General features: G+C 40.1%; 2 protein-coding genes across 3 annotated transcripts in view; one reads left to right on the top strand and one right to left on the bottom strand.

The window, feature by feature from the left end:
• Dglucy (D-glutamate cyclase) overlaps positions 1-1,037 on the bottom strand; it is a 118,680-nt gene extending 117,643 nt beyond the window's left edge. Inside the window, exon 1 of the mRNA XM_074067320.1 lies at positions 934-1,037. The gene's annotated coding sequence lies outside the window, so the exon portion shown is untranslated. The remainder of the gene's footprint in view (positions 1-933) is intronic.
• A 128-nt stretch (positions 1,038-1,165) lies between these two features.
• Rps6ka5 (ribosomal protein S6 kinase A5) overlaps positions 1,166-18,972 on the top strand; it is a 187,997-nt gene continuing 170,190 nt past the window's right edge. For both annotated transcript variants that reach the window (XM_074067318.1, XM_074067317.1), the window contains exon 1: positions 1,166-1,300. In XM_074067318.1, the coding sequence (XP_073923419.1) occupies positions 1,204-1,300 (97 nt within the window). In that variant the 5' untranslated portion in view covers positions 1,166-1,203. The remainder of the gene's footprint in view (positions 1,301-18,972) is intronic.

Consider the following 18,972-nt stretch of genomic DNA (forward strand, 5'->3'; position numbering starts at 1 on the left):
TTTCTCTGTATGAAACGTCTGCTGTTGGCATTTCTATCTTACCCATCCTTTAAGTCGGCTACATCAAATGCCTCTTTTCCCTAAAAGCCCTTCCCAGCTCCTCTGAGAATTATTGCCATCTGTGAAATTCACTAACGCTGTATTCCTTTAAATTTTGCCTTATTGTTTCCTGTGTATAAACAAAGGTTGTCGGTTTCTCACGTTCCATTAAAAACTGCTCACAGGCAGGAACTGTAGTATATTTGATTAATTTGTATCCTCTTAGTGCCCAGAAAGTGTCCAGTAAAAATGAAATTTTTGGGCAAAATTCTTCTTCGGGAGTTGGGGCTGTGAATTTTTGTAACGTCTAAGAACTATCTGCAATTTAAACACAAAGTCCGCCTACTTGTTTAGGGCTCACTACAGCGAGTAACAACTTTTCAGTGCATGGCGCCAACCAACAGGTCACACACCTGCAGGTCCGCTGCCTAGGACCCTTAAATTTGTGTGCAAACACGTGGGCAACAAGAGCTTTCCTCCAGGCCCCGCCTCTGTCCACAGTGATTGGCAGACCAAACGTTCCAATCATCCTTCCCCGCCTCTTTCAACAGTAACCAATCACAAGCCTCGAGCACCTCCTGACTACTAGACACTGTTTACTAACAGACCGAAGCTGGGGAATAAGGGGTGTGACAGTTCTGGGGAGGTCAGAGAAGGGAAGGCCTTGCCTGCGCGTGCGCACCAAGGGAAGCGGGCGGCGCCGAATCTTAGGTTTCACCAATCGGAGTGGCCACATTCCTCTCTCTCCTGCCTCCCCCCCAAGCAACAACAATTCGAGGAGTGGGGCGGGGCGGCTCGTGAAACGTCAGAGCAGATTGCCCAATGGGAGGCAGCGCTGGCAGACGCGCGCGCCCCGCGCCCAATAGGCGATGGCGGCTGCAATGGCTCCTCTACCTTGTTAGCTGTGGGCGGAGCGGCCTAGAGGAGGTGGCGGTGGAACAGGGGGCGGCTTGGTTGCGCCGTACTAGCGGTGCCCGTCTAAGGGGGAGGAGGCGGAGGCGCGAGCCGTGTGGCCAGAGCGGGAAACACTCGTCTTTGCGTCCGAGTTGTAGAGCCGCCGCGTCCCGGCTCCTGGGGCTTGCGGCAGGGGCTGTGAGGGGACGGACGTCGGCTGTCTGCCTGGTTTCCCTCGAAGCGACCCGCGGGATCCGAAAAAGGGAGAAGATGGAGGAGGTCGGCAGCGGCGGCGCCGCAGGCACCAGCGGGGACGGCAGCGACGGCGGCGAGCAGCTCCGCACGGTCAAGCACGAGCTGCGGACCGGTGAGCGACCCCGCCCTCTGCCGGCCGGGCCGGGCGCGGGGGCGCGCCTGAGGGCCGCGGGGGCCCGCGCGGGCTGGGGGCGCGGGCCGGCGCGGCGGGCGCCGAGGGGCGGGTCCAGGGCGGGGCCTCGGGGACGGGCGGGCGGGACGGGAGCCGGGGGTCCTGCGATGGCGGGGTGCGCTGGGGGCTCGCGGCGAAAGTTTTCCTGAGCCTGGAAAGCAGAAGCCGGCACCGGGCTTTTGGGACCCTGGCGGCAGCCGACTGCTCCCTCGTGGCAGTGGTCTCGGAGGATGCCTTCGCTCCCTCCTTCCCGCACAGGTGACACAGCTGTCACTGCATCCTGTTAGGGTGAAAGGTGCGCCCGTGTCATTGTAAGGTGAGCAGCGCTTTGATTTGGAGCGTGACTCACTTCTCTCTTCTGCTCACCTAGCGATGGTACAGGTGGGTGCTTGGGAACTGTCACCTAAGGAGCTGTGATCCTGTGACAGATAAGCGGGTTGTCCCTGTCCCTTCGACTCTTAATGAGCGTAGTCTCTGGTGAGATAAAGAGGCTTGGAGTGGCCCTGGGTCGCGCGCTTCTATTTGCAACTATCTTGAAATACTACACTTGGCCCTGAATTTCTTTCAAGGGTCTCTGGAGCTGCAGGCTTTATCAGTTTAAGCTCTAGGTGAAAGGGACTCACCAGCAGGCTTAAGCATTCACATTCTCGTGTCTCGAGTTGCTCTAAGCTTTATACTTGTAAAATTACTTTTCATTGTGTAAGTCCAGGTTGCTCAGATAAGCAAGTGCTTATCTGGACCAACCAGTACAGTTGGGGCTGATTTTTTTGGAGTCCAGTCTCCTAGTAGAGATACTTTTACATTTTGGAATGAAGAATATATTTCAGCAAGTCCTTTGTTACTAAATATTAGTGTGAGCGTTTTAAGATTTTTGACACCACGTCTTGGGCACATTGAAATATTCCTTTATGATATATCCACAAAACTTAAATGGCAGGTGTCAGATATACACCTACCTAGTTGATCTTGTTTCTGTTTTCAACAGATCCTAAAGTTAGCTCTGTTCCACAGTTCTTTTATTTTTCTTATTTCTAGTGAGATTGCCAGTTAACCATTCTGGGTACTAGTGTGGTGACTTCACATAAGAAAGATCTAGTTGAAAATTGGAGAAGAGGGCAGAACAGGTTCTGCCTGGAAGTGAAGGGGGGTAGAGGGAGGGGGTGGGGAACAGGGGAGAGAGATGGCCCAAACAGTGTATACACATATGAATAATAAATAAACAATAAAAAAGAAAAGAAAACCAAGCCTTATATGAGAGAATAAAATTAGAAAAAAAAAGAAAGATCAATTTGAGGCTTACTCAATTCAACATTTTTAAACAGTGCGTATTTGATTGTTTTGAATCTGTAATATATCTTGAGCCAGTTACTCTGTAATATTTTTGAGTTCCTAGCATAACCTGTAGGTTCCATTGGTTTAGTTTTTCTCAGTTTAATATATAATTGATGTTTTCAAAAAGCTATTAAGTCATTTTCTCACTATACATTAGCCAGTATTAATATCTGATTTACGCCACGCTTTGTGTCAGGTGCTTGCTTTATGGTGTGAAGACTTTGAGTTCTCTTCATCTTACATAATGATTCATGGCTTTGTATATGTAGTATCATACAGTACAGCAAAAGCTTGTTGAAGTCATGTGCTCCTCAGCCATTGACCATGGCACAATAAGCAGCTCTTTGCTCAATGACCAAGGAGCAACCTACTTGTTATTAGTAGTCAACCAACTGCTCATTTTCAGGGTTTTGCAAATAATGCTTGCTCTGTAGAAAACAATGAGTACTGCTTTCTTTTCCCCTTCTACTAACTATGTGAATCATAAGCTTTATCTTTCCATTTTAGAAATGATTTGCATGGATGGTGAGCTTATACTGAATTCATTAGTACTGTTAACTATCAAAGGAAATGCACAGTCATTTTGATTTACTGCCAAATCCTTGAACAACTGACTGGACATAGTGGTCAAAAACGCTGTTAAAATACAACTTGAAAGAGTTGCTCATTTTCAGCCAATAGTGCTCCTCTCAGCACATGATGCTGTAATAGGCACAGAGTAATTTGATTTGATGTGGTCCCATCTCACATTGTGGACAAGCATGTGATCATGTCAAGCATGTAATCATATCAAGTTGGCGATTGCCCATTTGTACAGAACATTGTTGTATTTCATGGGATGAGAAAGAAAGCAGTGAAAGTCAGTGTAAGGACATGGGTATTGCTCCATTTAGTAGACTCAATAGCATGGCATACCTGGACATGGTATTGGAAGGGAATACATGCTGGCTGTGCCCCTTACTAGCTATGTAAACTTTGGCATGTCACTTCATTCTTTCTGACTCACTTTTATCTATAAAATGTGAGAATTAAATAAGACCCTGTTGGAAAAATGCTAAGCAGTTTACTTGGCCCATAGTAGATATTCAAGAAGTATTGATTGAATGTAAAAGTCACTCTAAAAATCACTCCATTAGCAATGTCTTATTGTAAAGTATGTGAATTCCAAGTGAAATTTGGAAAACAAATCACTCATTTGGTGATTAGTCTGTGTCACATGGGCTGGTTATATTCTCTTTTCTGTATATGTCCTGCCTTCTCAAGCAGTGTAAACTTGTAATCCCTGCTGTTGCTTAGCAGCCTGTGCAGATTTCCTTAGGAACACTTAACACAGTACTGTAAAAATTCATTTACTTGTCTATGTTAGACAGTAAGGTTCTTGAGGGTAGACAACCATGCTCTTTGTCTCTTTGTAGCCCCTGGCAGATTGTAGATACTCAAACATTTGTTGAATGAATTTATTGAGTGGATGAAAACAGAGGAGCAAATCTAATAGCTTATTGTATAACCATGGCTTGCAGATGTTAGGTAGTTGATAAATTGATGACAGTGACTATAAAAACTGAAGAATGCATACTGTAGGATTGAGCAAATCACTAGGCATAAATTTCTTGAACACTTTCTGTTTTATAGTCTAGATGTTACTGATGATACCAAAAAATGACTAAGAAAATATTCTCCTCTCTGGCCGTAGAAGAAAAGATCATAAGCCAGTAATTAGGATATTATCTAAGTGTAATAATAGAGAGATATATACAAAGTATAACTCTAGCAAAAGAGAGATGACAACTTTTAGCTTTTAAATAATCAAAACTAACTTTTAAACAATGAGGAAAGGGGGTATTATTGGAAGGAGGAGATTGGTTATCTTACCTACTCATTTATTCAACTTATATTTTGTCACCTGTTATGTATTGGTTGCTGTTTTAGATGCTGGGGTTATAAGACATATGCATATATCTCCACTGCAGGATGGATAGGGCTGTACCAGGAATCACTAGAACCAGAGACTGACATTGTCTGTACTCTCTGTCTTGAATGTGTGCTTTTCTCTGTGTGACATCTTGCTTCTTCTCTATTGCTGTCCAGCTTTTCTCACCTGGGAAAGATCGTGTTGCTGGTAGCTTCTAAGTTTTACATCTTACACTGTCAGGTACTGGAAAGTCATTGTCTCTTTTTCAACTTCAGTTATTAAAATCTCAGGGGACTTTCTTGGCTTGGTTTTGATCAGGTGTCCACTTTCAGTTCATTCAACTGAAGCTGGTGATGGTATCGTGTTCTACTAACATGATAGCAACCACAATAAGCATATGGATTGGGGTAAATTAGACTTAGAAGAGGAAGAACTGTTGGGAAGATACTTCCATAGATTCGTGTCCCTAAGGATAGGGTTGCAGATTATTTGTTGTGGTATGAAAACTTAATCCTGATGACTTAAAGCAACATGATTTCTGATGGTTATGACTCACAACACTTGAGGTTGTTGCCAACATAGTGACCAGAAGTGAAGTTGCCTGAAGACTTGCCTGGGGCTGATGGTTCTCCTTGCCATGTGGACCTTCCCATAGGGCTACTTGAGTGTCCTTCTGTCATGGCGGCTGGTTTCTCCCAGAACAAGTGATCTAAGAGAGAGCAAGGTAGAAGCAACAGTATTTTTGTTGTTATTAAACAGCTTTATTGATATATAATCTGCATACCATACAATCCTGTTGTAGAATTCCACAAATTTTGGTATATTATAGAGATATACAACCATCACACAATCTAATTTTAGATAAAATTTCCATCACCCTAAAAAAGAAACCTCATATTCTTTCTTTAACATCAGTCATCCTGAGTTCCTACTACCCAACTCCAGCCTTAGGCAACCACTAATCTACTTTCTATCTCTAGATACTTGCCTCTTATGTAATTTTATTATAATGGAATTATACAATTGTGGTCTTTTGTGACTGGCTTCTTTTACTAAACATTGTGTTTTCAAGATTCATCCACATCGTGGGCTGTAACAACACTTCTACTTTTTTTGTGGTTGACAAATTGTATTTTATTGTATTAGATGTACACCATATTTTGTTTATTCTTCAGTTGATTGACATTTGGGTTGTTTCTACCTTTTAGCTATGTGAATAATGCTGTTATACACATTTGTGAACAATTTTTTGCATGTATCTATGTCTTCATTACTCTTGAGTATTACCAACAATAAAATTATTTGGTCACATTGAGTCTACGTTTAACTCTATAAGAAACTACCAAAGTGTTTTTCAAAGTAACTGCACCATTTTCTAGTCCCACCAACAATGCATAAAGGTTTCACTTTCTTCACAGCCTAGCTAATGCTTATTATTTATTGGCTGTCTTACTGCTTTTAACCATTCGAGGAGGGATGAAGCAGTGTATTTCATTGTGGTTCTGATTTGCATTTCCCTAATGATGATGAATAAGTGCTCTTTTCAAGTACTTACTGGCCATTTGTGTATCTTTGGAGAAATGCTTATTCCTATCGTTTGTCCATTTTTCATTTGGGTAATTTGTCTTTTTATTATTGAGAATTATTTATTCTAGATTCAAGTTCCTCCTCAGATATATGATTGCAAGTTTTTTCTCCCATAAAGTGAGTTGTCCTTTGTTTTTTGTTTTTGTTTTTGACGGTGTCCTGAGAAGCCTGAAAGTCTTTAGTTTTGACAAAATCCAATATATCTGTGTTTTTCTATTGGTCTGTATTTAAGAAATCATTGACTAATCCAAGATCATGAAAATTTGTGCCTCAGTTTTCTTCTAAGAGTTTCATGGGTTAGTGTTAGAAATTGATTTTTGATGCATTTTGGGTTAATTGCTTTATGTGATTCAGATTCATTCTTTTGCATGTAAATACCAGTTGTCCTGGCACCATTTGTTGAAAAGACTGTTTTTTTCCTCCCATTTAATTGCCTTGGCATACTTTTTGAAAAATCAATTAACCATAGTTATATGGCTTTTTAAATTTTAAACTCTCAAGTCTATTCTATTGCTCTATATGTCTCTTCTTAAGTACTATACAAATCCAACCGTCTGGAAAGACTATGCCTTCCAATTTTGTTCTTTTCCAGGATTGTCTTGGTTTTTCATATGGATTTAGGAACAGTTTTTCAGTTTCTGCAAAGAAGCTAGCTGGGTGAAGTTCTGACAGGGATTTCATGGAATTCATAGATCAATTTTGGGATTATTATTAGCAATTATTAGCAATATTAAGTCTTCTGATCCATGAACATGGGGTGTCTTTCCATTTATTAAGGCCTTCTTTCATTTCTTTCAACAATGTTTTGTAGTTTTCAGAGTTTAAGTTTACACTTTTTTTGTTAAATCTATTCCTAAGTATTTTATTCTCTTGGTGCCATAATAAAAGGAATTATTTTCTTATTTTCATTTTTGGAATATTTATTAGTGTCTTAGAGCCTCATTGTGTCTTGCAACCACAGTGTTCAATAGCTTTGGCAAACACAGACATTCTTACCTGGTTCCTGATCTTAGGGGAAAGCATTCGTCTCCTACCTCTTAAGTACGAGGTTAGTTGTGGGCTTTGCATAGATGCTCTTTATCGAACTGAGAAAGTCTCCTTCTGTTCCTACTTTGTTGGGTTTTTTTTTTAATCATACAAGGGTGGTGGACTTTATCAGATGCTTTTTCTTCATCTATCAGTCACATAGGTTTTGGTTTGCTACATTGATTAGTTTTTGGATGTTAAGCTGACCATGCATTTCTGGGATAGGTTCTATGTTGTCTTGGTATATAATCCTCTTTATATGTTGCTGGATTTAGTTTTCTAGTATTTTGTCGAGGATTTTTGTGTCTACATTCTTTTTTTTTTTCTTTTGGTTTGGCAGTACTGGGATTTGAACTTGGGGCCTTGAACTCAGGGCCTCATGCTTGCTAGGTAGGCAGTCTTCCACTTGATCCATACTGCCAGCCCTTTTATGTGTTGGGTGTTTTCAGATTAGGGTTTCATGAACTATTTGCTCCCATTGGCTTTGAATTGTGAACCTTCTGATCTCTGCTTCCTGGGTAACTAGGATTACAGGCATGAGCCACTGGTACTGGCTTTTGTGGCTATTTTTATTAAAGGTATTCGTCTGTAATTTCCTTTTTCTTTTTTTGGTGGTGCCCCTGTCTAGTTTCCCAAAAATGTTGTTGAGTGTTTTTGCCACCTGTTTTTTTTTTGTTTGTTTGTTTATTTTTTAAACCTGTTTGGTTACTGGCATTCATATTTAAGTCTTTTAAGTAAGATTTAACAGAAGTTATGGGTTGTTTTGATTCTCCAACTGCTTGAAATAAGTCATCCAGCCTCTCTGAGCCCAAGTTTTTTTTTAAGCTATAAATTAAAGGTGTTGAACTGACTGATATCTAAAGTACTTACTGGAATTTCTATGGAATAGATAAAAGTCAGGGGTGGTGATTTGCTTTTAAAGATCATTCTGTTTAAGCATCCTACTGAAAAACAACAGTTCCTTGGTGTTTTTTGAGTATGGTTTCATTTATAATGATTTAATTTGTAATTGTTCCTTAAGAATATAACCATTGCCTACAGTAAGATACATTCAAAGATTTCAATGACAATATTATCTGAGTAAACTATAGCTCTCATTCTTTATAGTGACTATGTACAAATGTATATTGTATGTGTATGCGTGTATTTTTATAATACTTGTTCCCTTTTTACACTTTAATTTTGAGAAGAGTAGGTAGAACTTGTGCTCTATCTTTAGTTTTGTTGGATACATTGAGAAGGTTAAAACTGTAAATAGGTTATTGACAGTACCCTGACTTGCTTCTTTAGAACCTAAAAGAAAGTCCTATTTAAATATTTGATTATGAATTTCAGAGATTGAAAAAATGATCTATTTGGGCAAAGAGAGTGGGATTTCAGCCCTGTCTAAAAGGGCCTTAAAGTATATTCTGTATTTGTAGGGGGAAAAGCTTAGGTGATAGCGGTAATGTTGTTTCTAATCCAACATTAACCTCTACTTCAAAGAAGCATCTTGAAATCTAAGCTTACTGGAGACAGGACTGGTTTGATGGGCAGGATTGATGCATCCTTGTGAACAAGAGGCTGATACTTGGAGAAAGCTTCTGTAGGGAAAATCTAAAAGCATCATATATTGGCTGAATTTCACTGTTGAGAGATGTCAATCCTCAAATGTAGTGGAGTGGAGGAGTTGTTACAGTTATCACCTTTGAGCTCCTGCAGTGATTTACAGATCTCTCTGTACACCTTAACGTTATGATCACTCCTACATTTATCTTGTTTGTCAAGGAACCTGAAGAGGGTCTAAAATAGAATGTGTTTGTTTCTAGCAATGTCTCTCTTGGTTCAGGTGTGGATATTCCTCCAAAAATCAAACAAGTTCTCTTCATACATTCCTAGAGTTGTTAGTGAGCTGACTGTCTCACTTTTTTCTTTTCTAAATGTTCAGTTTTGAATATTTAGAATATTCTGCATTGACTACAGGGACATTAGGGAGAGAAAGGCTCCTGATTTTTAGTATAGTACTCGATATTTTACTTCACACTCAAACTTTTGTGTAGGTGTGCTTCTTTTCATATAATCAACGTGTTCTTGACAAAAATGTGTAAATTATATTTTTAATATCAAACTGTTTGGACTTAGAAAGTTGAGCTTGGTACCTAAAAGAGTTCTATCATTAGCACTTGTATTTAAAAAACTTTTGATTACGTTTTTCATTTGTGGCTCTTACTGTTGTGTAGATTTTTCTGACACACCATCCTTACAATTTAGGTAACTGTAAACAAGTAAATGATGAAGTCTTGTGTGGTAGACTGAATGATGACCACTCTCCCCCTTAAAAAGATGTTCATATCTTAATCCCTGGAACCCTGTGAATATGTTACATATTACATGACAAAGAGACCTTGCAGATCTAAGTATTCTGAGATGGGGAGCTTATCTAGGTGAGCCCAATGCAATCACATAGATAGTGGAAGGCAGGAAGGCCTGAGTTAGAGAAGGTGATGTGAGGGTGGAAGCAGAGGAAGAGAAAAGGAAACAGAGGTGATGAGGAAGCAGGACCTGAGTGTGCCATTGCTGAAAGAGGCCATGAGCTAAGAATATAGCTCATGAATATAGGCAGCCTCTAGAAACTGTGTAGCTGATTTCCCTATGAGTGTCTAGAAGAAATACAGCTCTGCCATCACCTTGATTTTAACTCCATAAGACCAAGTTTCAAGCTTCTGATCTCAGAACTGTAAGAAAACAAATTTGTGTGGTTAATAAATCATCAAGTTTATGTTAATTTTGTATAGCAGCAATAGCAATCTTATATGTTTTGGATGAACCAGGAGGTAATTTTGCCTCTGGTATAGGTAACCTGTGATAACAGTACATGAAGCAATCAATTATTTCAACAACTGTTTTGGTAGAAAATGGTAACAAGTGTTGCTCTTTGTAGAAGTAGAATGCTGTCTTCTGTAAGGACTCTCCAAGGAGGCATTCCTTTCTGATCTTAGTACCAAGCCTAGCAGTGTTGCTTTTGACCAGCTGTTCTGTTTTTCATTGGAATGCACTGACCTCTTTTATCATGTTGGTGATGTGAAAGCTTCATATCCCAGGTCCACACCACATAAAGTGTGGTGGTGTGATGGGGCATGTATCTTGAGTCTCCTCCTGGTGCCATTTGTGCTCTTATTCTTAGTTTTCTTCTTTCTTTTCTTATGCTTTAATTAATCCTAATAATTTGCCTTAAATATTTTCTAGACCAAGGTAAGGATAAAGTAAACATGTAAATACATTTATATTTAAACACATGTACATATGCTATAAGTAATATAAAAAACATGGGAAGACATTTGGCTTTCTATCCAGTGTTTTGCTTTCTAGGTAAAATTTTGTCATATACTGTGCACTATTTTTATATTTCTCCTACAGAGAAAAAAAAGTGAAGTCTAATTAATTAGTAACACTTTTGGTTTTTGAAAAAGTGGAAACACACTTAAAAGATTTGTAGAGGCAAAAAAGGTAGAGTTTTAAACAGGGCTCTCTTTGTACCAGACAGTTTCCTACATAAGTGAAATATCCCATCCTTAACTGGAAAATTCAGTCAATTGAAGCACTGTGTTCTCTAACCACATCAATAATCTGATGGAGGATCGTGTATTTTTCTTAAAAGGAAAGTATTTAAAATATGTATTAAGGATAATGTTGCACTTCATATCTAAATCCAGTCCTGCATAGAAGGGGACGAATATAGAGTTTTAGCAGTGTCTTTGCCCTAACTCTTTCCCATGATTTTAGCTTGTTTTTCCTTTATACTATGTCATTTGATTGTAAGGAAACATCACATTTAGGACTAGAATGGAACAAATTTAATGGGGCCACACACAAATGAAACTCCTAACTTTGACCTAATTTATCATTGGACAGAACAGTCCCAATTTTATTGACTTACTGAGGATTATTGAATTTCTAATGTGTGTCTCATACTGTTTTAGTAAGGGGTAAGTTAGACACGGCTTCCACCATCATTGAGTGATACTTGACAGAGACCAAAAAATACATAGCATCTAACTAACTATATGATTGCAATTGTGGTAAACTCGGAAGAGGTACAGGGCTCTGGGAGAGATACTAACAGTGTATCCTCACACTATGAGGGATGAGGGAAGACTTCTGAGAAGCAGTAATTTTTTTTTTCATTTTTCTTTTATTCTTATGTGCATACAAGGCTTGGTTCATTTCTCCCCCCTGCCCCTACCCCCTCCCTTACCACCCACTCCACCCCCTCCCACTCCCCCCCCTTAATACCCAGCAGAAACTATTTTGCCCTTATCTCTAATTTTGTTGTAGAGAGAGTATAAGCAATAATAGGAAGGAACAAGGGGTTTTGCTGGTTGAGATAAGGATAGCTATACAGGGCATTGACTCACATTGATTTCCTGTGCGTGGGTGTTACCTTCTAGGTTAATTCTTTTTGATCTAACCTTTTCTCTAGTTCCTGGTCCCCTTTTCCTATTGGCCTCAGTTGCTTTAAGGTATCTGCTATAGTTTCTCTGCATTAAGGGCAACAAATGCTAGCTAGTTTTTTAGGTGTCTTACCTATCCTCACCCCTCCCTTGTGTGCTCTCGCTTTTATCATGTGCTCATAGTCCAATCCCCTTGTTGTGTTTGCCCTTGATCTAATGTCCACATATGAGGGAGAACATACGATTTTTGGTCTTTTGGGCCAGGCTAACCTCACTCAGAATGATGTTCTCCAATTCCATCCATTTACCAGCGAATGATAACATTTTGTTCTTCTTCATGGCTGCATAAAATTCCATTGTGTATAGATACCACATTTTCTTAATCCATTCGTCAGTGGTGGGGCATCTTGGCTGTTTCCATAACTTGGCTATTGTGAATAGTGCCGCAATAAACATGGATGTGCAGGTGCCTCTGGAGTAACAGTCTTTTGGGTATATCCCCAAGAGTGGTATAGAAGCAGTATTATTTAAGCTGAGGCCCTGGCTCTCATAGAGTAAAGGTGTGGGGACAGAGCATTGCCATTAAAGGAAGCAACACCGATGATCTGAAAGTACAAAATGACTTGAACACCAGTGTTACCGGAGGAAAGGCCCATGGCTTGAGCATCATATCCCAGTTAGAAAGCCTCAGGAAACTGGAAAGGTAACTAGGATCACTGACTGCAAGGTTTAGTAGGTTATGATAAAGTATAAGGCATTGTATACAGTGTGGAGCCAATGAAGGATTTTCAGTTGGGAAGTGATGAGATTAGTTTTGTGGTGTAAAAAAAGACTCCCATTGCTGTGAGAGAGATATATGAAGGGGGACTTGCTAGGACGCTATTGCAGAAGTTTAGATGGAATATAAAAGTTTGGGTTAGGTAATAATTGAGATTAAGAATTGTGAATATATTTGAGGAGAATTTTAGGAGATAGAATTAACAGAACATGGTATTGTATTGATATGAGGTCTTCTGGCTAGAACAAATATGTTTGAAGATGCTGTTTAGCTAGTGTTTAATTTTCGATTGTTGCCTAAGAAATTACTACAGATGTAATGGTTTGTGATAGCGCCCATTTGTTAGCTCACACTTCAGTTGTTTAGATGTCTTTATGGCCTGGCTTGGTTCTCTGCTTAGGGTGTCACAAGTCTGAGACCAATGAATTAGTCAAACTGAGTTCTTGTCTGAAGGTTGCTGGTAAAAATCAACTTCTAAGATCATGCTTATTGGCAGAATTCAGTCCCTGTAGTTAGCCTGAAGTTCCAGTTTCCTTGATGGCTATCAGCTGGGGGCCACTGTCAGCTTCTAAGACCTGCATTCCATCTCCATTGGCCCTTTCAGCTTCAAGCCAGCAAAAACATGTCAATTCCTTGTAGTGCTCTCTGACTTCTCGACCTCCTCTAACCTGTAGGTCCAGATCTGAAGGGGCTCATGTGATTAGTTTAGGCCTACCTGGATAATTTTTCCTACTTTAAGGCCAACTGATTTGTCACTTTACTTCTGCAAAATCCTTTTATCACAAGAAATGATGTATCATCATATTCACTCACTCAGGGTGGTGATCATCTGAAGGCTAGGGTCATTAGGGTCATCTTAGATGACCAAGAGAAATGCATGTAGGGGTTGGTAGAAAAGATAGAACCAGTTTAACAGATTAAAGTGAGTTTGAGGGGCTTTTGACATATTCTGATGGATATATATGATAGTATATTCCATGGGTGATGAAGTCTTATTTTGTATTACATAGTAGGTTTGACTCATTTAAGCCACACAACAGCCTTATGAAGTGAGTACTATTATTATAATCCCAGTTTTACAGATGGGGAAACTAAGTCTTAGAGAGGTTACCAACTTGCCCAGGGTTAACCAGGAAGTAGAAGAGTTAGTTTTGGAACTCAGGCTGTCTCCAAGTCCCATCTAAACCACTATGCTTTGTGGTCATGGGTGGGATATGGGCCAAGAGCTCAGAAAAGTGGTCCAAGCTGCCAATAAATTCTGGTGTCATGGTCATTTAAATAACACTTTAAGCCAAGGTAGCAGGTGAGATCATGTTAGGAGAGATTGTAGAGTGGAATGAGAGGAAGAAGACTTAGAACTGAGCCCTGAAAAACCCCCCTGAAAAGCCCCAAAATGTAAAGAATGGTTAGAAAAGGAATTGCTTAGAAAGTATACAGAGGAAGAAGAGCCAGGAGAAAAAGCTGGAGAAAACTTAGGAAAGTTGTGGTTTTCTGGAAGCTAAGGAGAGAAGATGCTTGGCGGGGGGTGGGGGGCGGGGGGCGGGGGGCGTGTGGTATTCCATTCATTACCGAATAGATGGAAATTCATTCAGTGGAAGAAGCTGGCTTGAAATTGGTTGAGGTGTGAATGCAAGTGAAGATAATTTTTGAGAGACTTTATTTTGGAAGAGATCGAAGAGAGGGGCTTACCCAGAGAGGACTGTGGAGTTCAGGGATGGTTACCTTTTGTTTTCTTATTTTAAGGTGAGTATTGCTAGAGCATGCTTAAAATGCCACAAGTACAGAGAGAACAATCAAAACTAAATAAACAAGAGGGTCTAGGTGATGGTATCAAGATCCCTGGGAAAGGGGGATGGAATTTAGTGCACATTGGGTGTGTGGTGGGGAGAGGTTGGCCCCTATAGGAGAACTGTCTCTATTATGTAATACAAGGGAGGAGGAAGAGGATATAGGTGCATTTGTAGAATTGGTAGTAGGAAGATAAGGGAGTTTTTAGAGTATTTTTTTTCCTTTGTGAATTGTGAAGAAAAGACAATTCTTTATTCAAGGAAAACATTGTTTAAAAAATTATTATTCTAATCTTTTTATAAAATTCCTAGATGTAGAAAAATACCCAGAGTGTGGACACAAAATTTACATGCTGTACAATGCAAGCTTATAGAGGTTTTCAGGCACAGCCATTGAATGCTTTTGTGGCTTCCATGAGGGCAGTTCCCTGAACATGTTCTCTGGATCATGCCAAAATTCTTAGTAAGCTTAATGTTCTGTTTCTTCTTTTTGAAGTGTTTTATATTTAGTTCAGTTCTTGTAAATTAAATTTATTTGGTACATGTATTGGAAAAAAAGGCTATTTGTTACTGCTTTATAAGCATTTGTTTTGTTATTGACTCAGTTTTCATATTGGCTCAATCATGTAATTCCAAAATCACTTGGATAACTAAACACTGCTGTTTTATACACCAAAAGTACAACGAGTCTCCAAGGTAAGTGACCCGGCAATAGGAGAAAAGTGGGCAGCATTGTTTTAAAGTACACAGCTATTAAATATAACTTTGTTCTGCCACCAGCAGAATGCTGTCCAGAGACATGGTTTGAGGCCCAACCACAAATCTAAACAGCTTCAGAATAGCTTACCACCTGGCAGTTAAAAGGAACTTAATGTACTAGCTATTTTCCAGCTCTCATGCATTTGCTAGAATTGGGCTAATTGGACCTTGTTAACAGGAGTTAAGATTTTAGAATTCAGTTATGTGTGTGCTGTCAGTACTATACTGGGCAGCCCCTAACTGTAGTTTATCTGATAGATTGCCTTATACATAATTTTCCCCCTGACAAAAAGGGGAGCAGAGAAACCTTTAATACTAGAAAAAGATTTTTTTTCTCACTGCATACAATTGTCACCTTTTGACTGGAACTAAGTTAGCCTAAGAAGCTTATGTTTTGTAATGTTGAATAAGAAAGGGCAAGGTTTTATAATAAAAGCTATTTTATAACCTTATTAGGTTGGTCCCAGGAAATGAGATGCTAAATACACATTTTCTAATTGATATATTAAAAGCAAATTCAAGCATATTAAATGAAAAGGATCAAGTCAGATTATGTTCTACAACTACTTTTAAAATCTTCCACTTCCTCAGACATCATTTCATTTTTTTTTCTCTTTTCCTGATCCTTAAACTCTCCTTCCCACAAGCACATTTGAGTTGTCTCATAAAATAAGCAAAATCTTCTGTGGCCCTCTAGTTATTGTTATCATTTCCCTTTCCATCAGATTTTGAAAGAGCAGTTTATACCAGTGGTTTCTACTTCTTTATCTCCCAGTCACGCTTTGATGTGCTGAACATCAGGCTTCCATCTCAGTCACTCCACCAAAACTGTTTGGTAACTCACCAAAGTTACTGATGTCTTCCTCTTTCCCTAGTCTGGTGGAGTGCCTCAGTTTGAAACTAATTTCACTTCTGTAGAGCAGCTGGTTGCTGAGCATTGGTACTGGCCTTCCTTTGCCTAGTGACAAACTCTGCTCTTTTCCCTGGTTCTCTCTCATTGACTGACCCATCCCCTGCTTCAGCTGGCTGCTGTCTATTGATACTACATTGATGATGTTTTCTTATAACTGTACCCCAGTTCCTGGGAGATCAAGGCATCATTATGGCTTGAGCGATTATGCAGGTCTCTTATTTTCAGCCTAGGTCTCTTTTTTTGTTTCCCATCAGTTATTTCCAACAGCCCAATGAACATAAAACATTTGGATAGTCCACATGTGCCTTAGTCTCGCAAGCAAAATAATACATCTTCCACCAGCTTTCTATGTTTTGTTTAGTGACATTGCCAGTCCCCATCCCTCCAGGACCCTAGCTGGACATCCTGCACTCCTCCTTGTCATGTTTTCCTGACTCACCAATTTACTCTCCCTGCTCTGTCAGTGATAACTGTGAGATAGCTCCTTTATTTGTTTTTTACTCACCATTGCCATTATCACAGTCTTAGTTCAGTATCTAACCTAAGGTAATAGCTATCATTTATTGAACTTTGTGTGTCAGGTCTCTGCCAAGCATTTTTCATTGGGGGACATTGGAGGGCAGAAGTGTCATGCCTGTGTGGTGGATAATTGTACCTGACACCTCTGGTATGCAACCTCGCATCCTCTCTGCCTCACTCTGGAGTCCAGTTGTAGTTGTGACATACAGTTCTGTGTTGGGATCAACTCTTCCAGGTTCATGGCATTTCTCTTCAGATACACATGTCACACATTTTTCACCTTCTGCCCCAGGACTTTGATTCCACTTTAAGGCTTAGGATCCTGGTGGGGGTTGGCTCAGGAAGCACAAATGTCTATCTCAGAAACACGAGGGTGATAATGTCCCACTTCTGAGGCAACCTCAGCGAATGAGGTGGGGGAAATGATAGTACATGCTTTTCTGTATTGATTCTAGAATGGAAAATTCTGAGAGGCATTTCCTCCATTCTTCAGAAGGGCCAGATTAGATTGAGTTGATGATGAATCTTTGTATTGTTTTTTCTTTATTCCCTATTTCACGCCTCCGTTTCTCCTCACAAACCATTTGCATATGAGTCCAAGAGAAGAGAGCTGGTGTCTAAAGTGGCTCTCAAAAGCATATCCTTGGGTGAGATATTGGAATGGATTAATCACTGGTGAAACTCTTAACAAGGACCCCATTATTGGTGGCAGTGAGTGCTGATAACCGCTGACATGGTGACAGTCTGGTTAAGACTCTTATCTTCAGAGGATTAGGACTAGCATTGAATTTAAGGCAAAGAGTTGAGATAGCTCTAGGACTTGAGTGGCTATGGATGGTGGTAATTGTAAGGGCTCTGAGTTGACCAACATCTTTTAGCTTTTGAAACCTTAAAAAAAACAGGTTAGCCAGTTACCAGTGCACACTGTAAAAAGAGGACTTCTGTGTCAGCATTTGAAAAGATCATCAGTGCTGTGACCATAAAACAGATTATGCTAAGAATCAGACCAAGTCAGGAGGATCAGGAGTTTAAGACCAACCTGGGCTATATAGTGAGACCTTGTGTCAAAAAATGTGTGTATATATATGTAGGCTCAGGATTTAATCATAAGGGTGGGTTTGTATTGTGTCAACTAAGCTAAGCTGGAATTATGCTCCCCAGAACTCCTTTCTGAATTTTGGGCTAGCACTGGCTAAAAGAAGCATTATGAGTGAGACTGGAGGGCAGAAGTGAAGTAGCAACTGTATTTCTCTTACTGTGTGTGAGGGTTGGTGAAGGCATTAACCACTGTTCTAGTCCCTACACATTGTTGCTGATCTGCTGTATCATATTGTTGGCATGGAGCAGTAGCCAGGCCAACAGTTCCCATGGCTCCTGTAGGATCATCTCTATTAGCTCCTGGGATCCCTGGGCAGGTGTGTGCAGTTTTTCTGGAAGTTAATCGGCATCATAGAGGTGGGAGGCCTGAAGGTAGAGACAGACATGGGCTCATCTTTGTCCTGATGGGTTCCATCTTGTCTTGAGGATTGCAGTTTATCCTTACTTCTTTGCCCTTCATCTCTGACTTTCCTTTATGTCTGCCCTGCTGTCTTTAGCTTCAGCTCCAGATGCAGAAGCAACAGTTTTTTACACAGACTGTTTAACCGACTTCCATACCCACGTGAGACCAAAACTCCACATAAGTTCCTTATTATATATCACTTATAGTGGTTCTACCTCTCCTATATATTTTTTTCCGATTTTTAATTTTTGAACCATCATACATTAATGAGGGGATGTCATTGTGATATGGAATGTTTACGGTACAGCGTACCTTAAACAAGTTCACCCCCCCATTATATTTCCATTCCCTCCCTCTCCTCCCCACTTTTCAAGCAGTGTTTGGCAGATTTCATTCTGTTGTGTTCATGTGTATGTATACAGTATACTTTCATCCTTTTCACCCCTCAGCAATATCCTTTCTTTTCCCCCTTCCCTCGCCTATTAATCCCCTCCCAGACAGTTCCCCATATACATTCATATCCTATTATTTTCTCCACATCTTCCTCTCCTCCTGCTCCTTCTTCATTTTAGGTCTGGGTTCCACAAATGAGTGAGAACATGTGATATTTGGTCTCAGCAGTATTCCATGGATGTATGTATGTGTATATATTTCTTTATCCATTCATTGGTTGTTGAGCACCTTGGCTGTTTCCACAGTTTGGCTGTTGTGAACAGAGCGCAATAAACATGGATATACATGCATCTCTCCTGTATATTGATTTACACTCCTTTGAATATGTGCTTAAGAATGGTATGGCAGGGTCATGAGGTCAGTCTATTTTTAGTTTTTTGAGGAATTTCCATAGTGGGTGTACTAGTTAACATTCCTACCAACAGTGTGTGAGGGCTCTTTCTCCCCCCCTAAATCCTCACCAGCATTTGTTGTTGGTTTTCTTGATGATCACCAGTCTGACTGGAATGAGATGGAATCTTAGTGTAGTTTTGGATTGCATTTCCCACATGGCTAAGACTGTTGAACATTGCTTTATATTTATTAACCATTTATGCTTCTTCTAAGAACTGTCTA

The sequence above is a fragment of the Castor canadensis genome, chromosome 3 (assembly GCF_047511655.1).
Source record: "Castor canadensis chromosome 3, mCasCan1.hap1v2, whole genome shotgun sequence".
Classification (NCBI taxonomy): domain Eukaryota; kingdom Metazoa; phylum Chordata; class Mammalia; order Rodentia; family Castoridae; genus Castor; species Castor canadensis.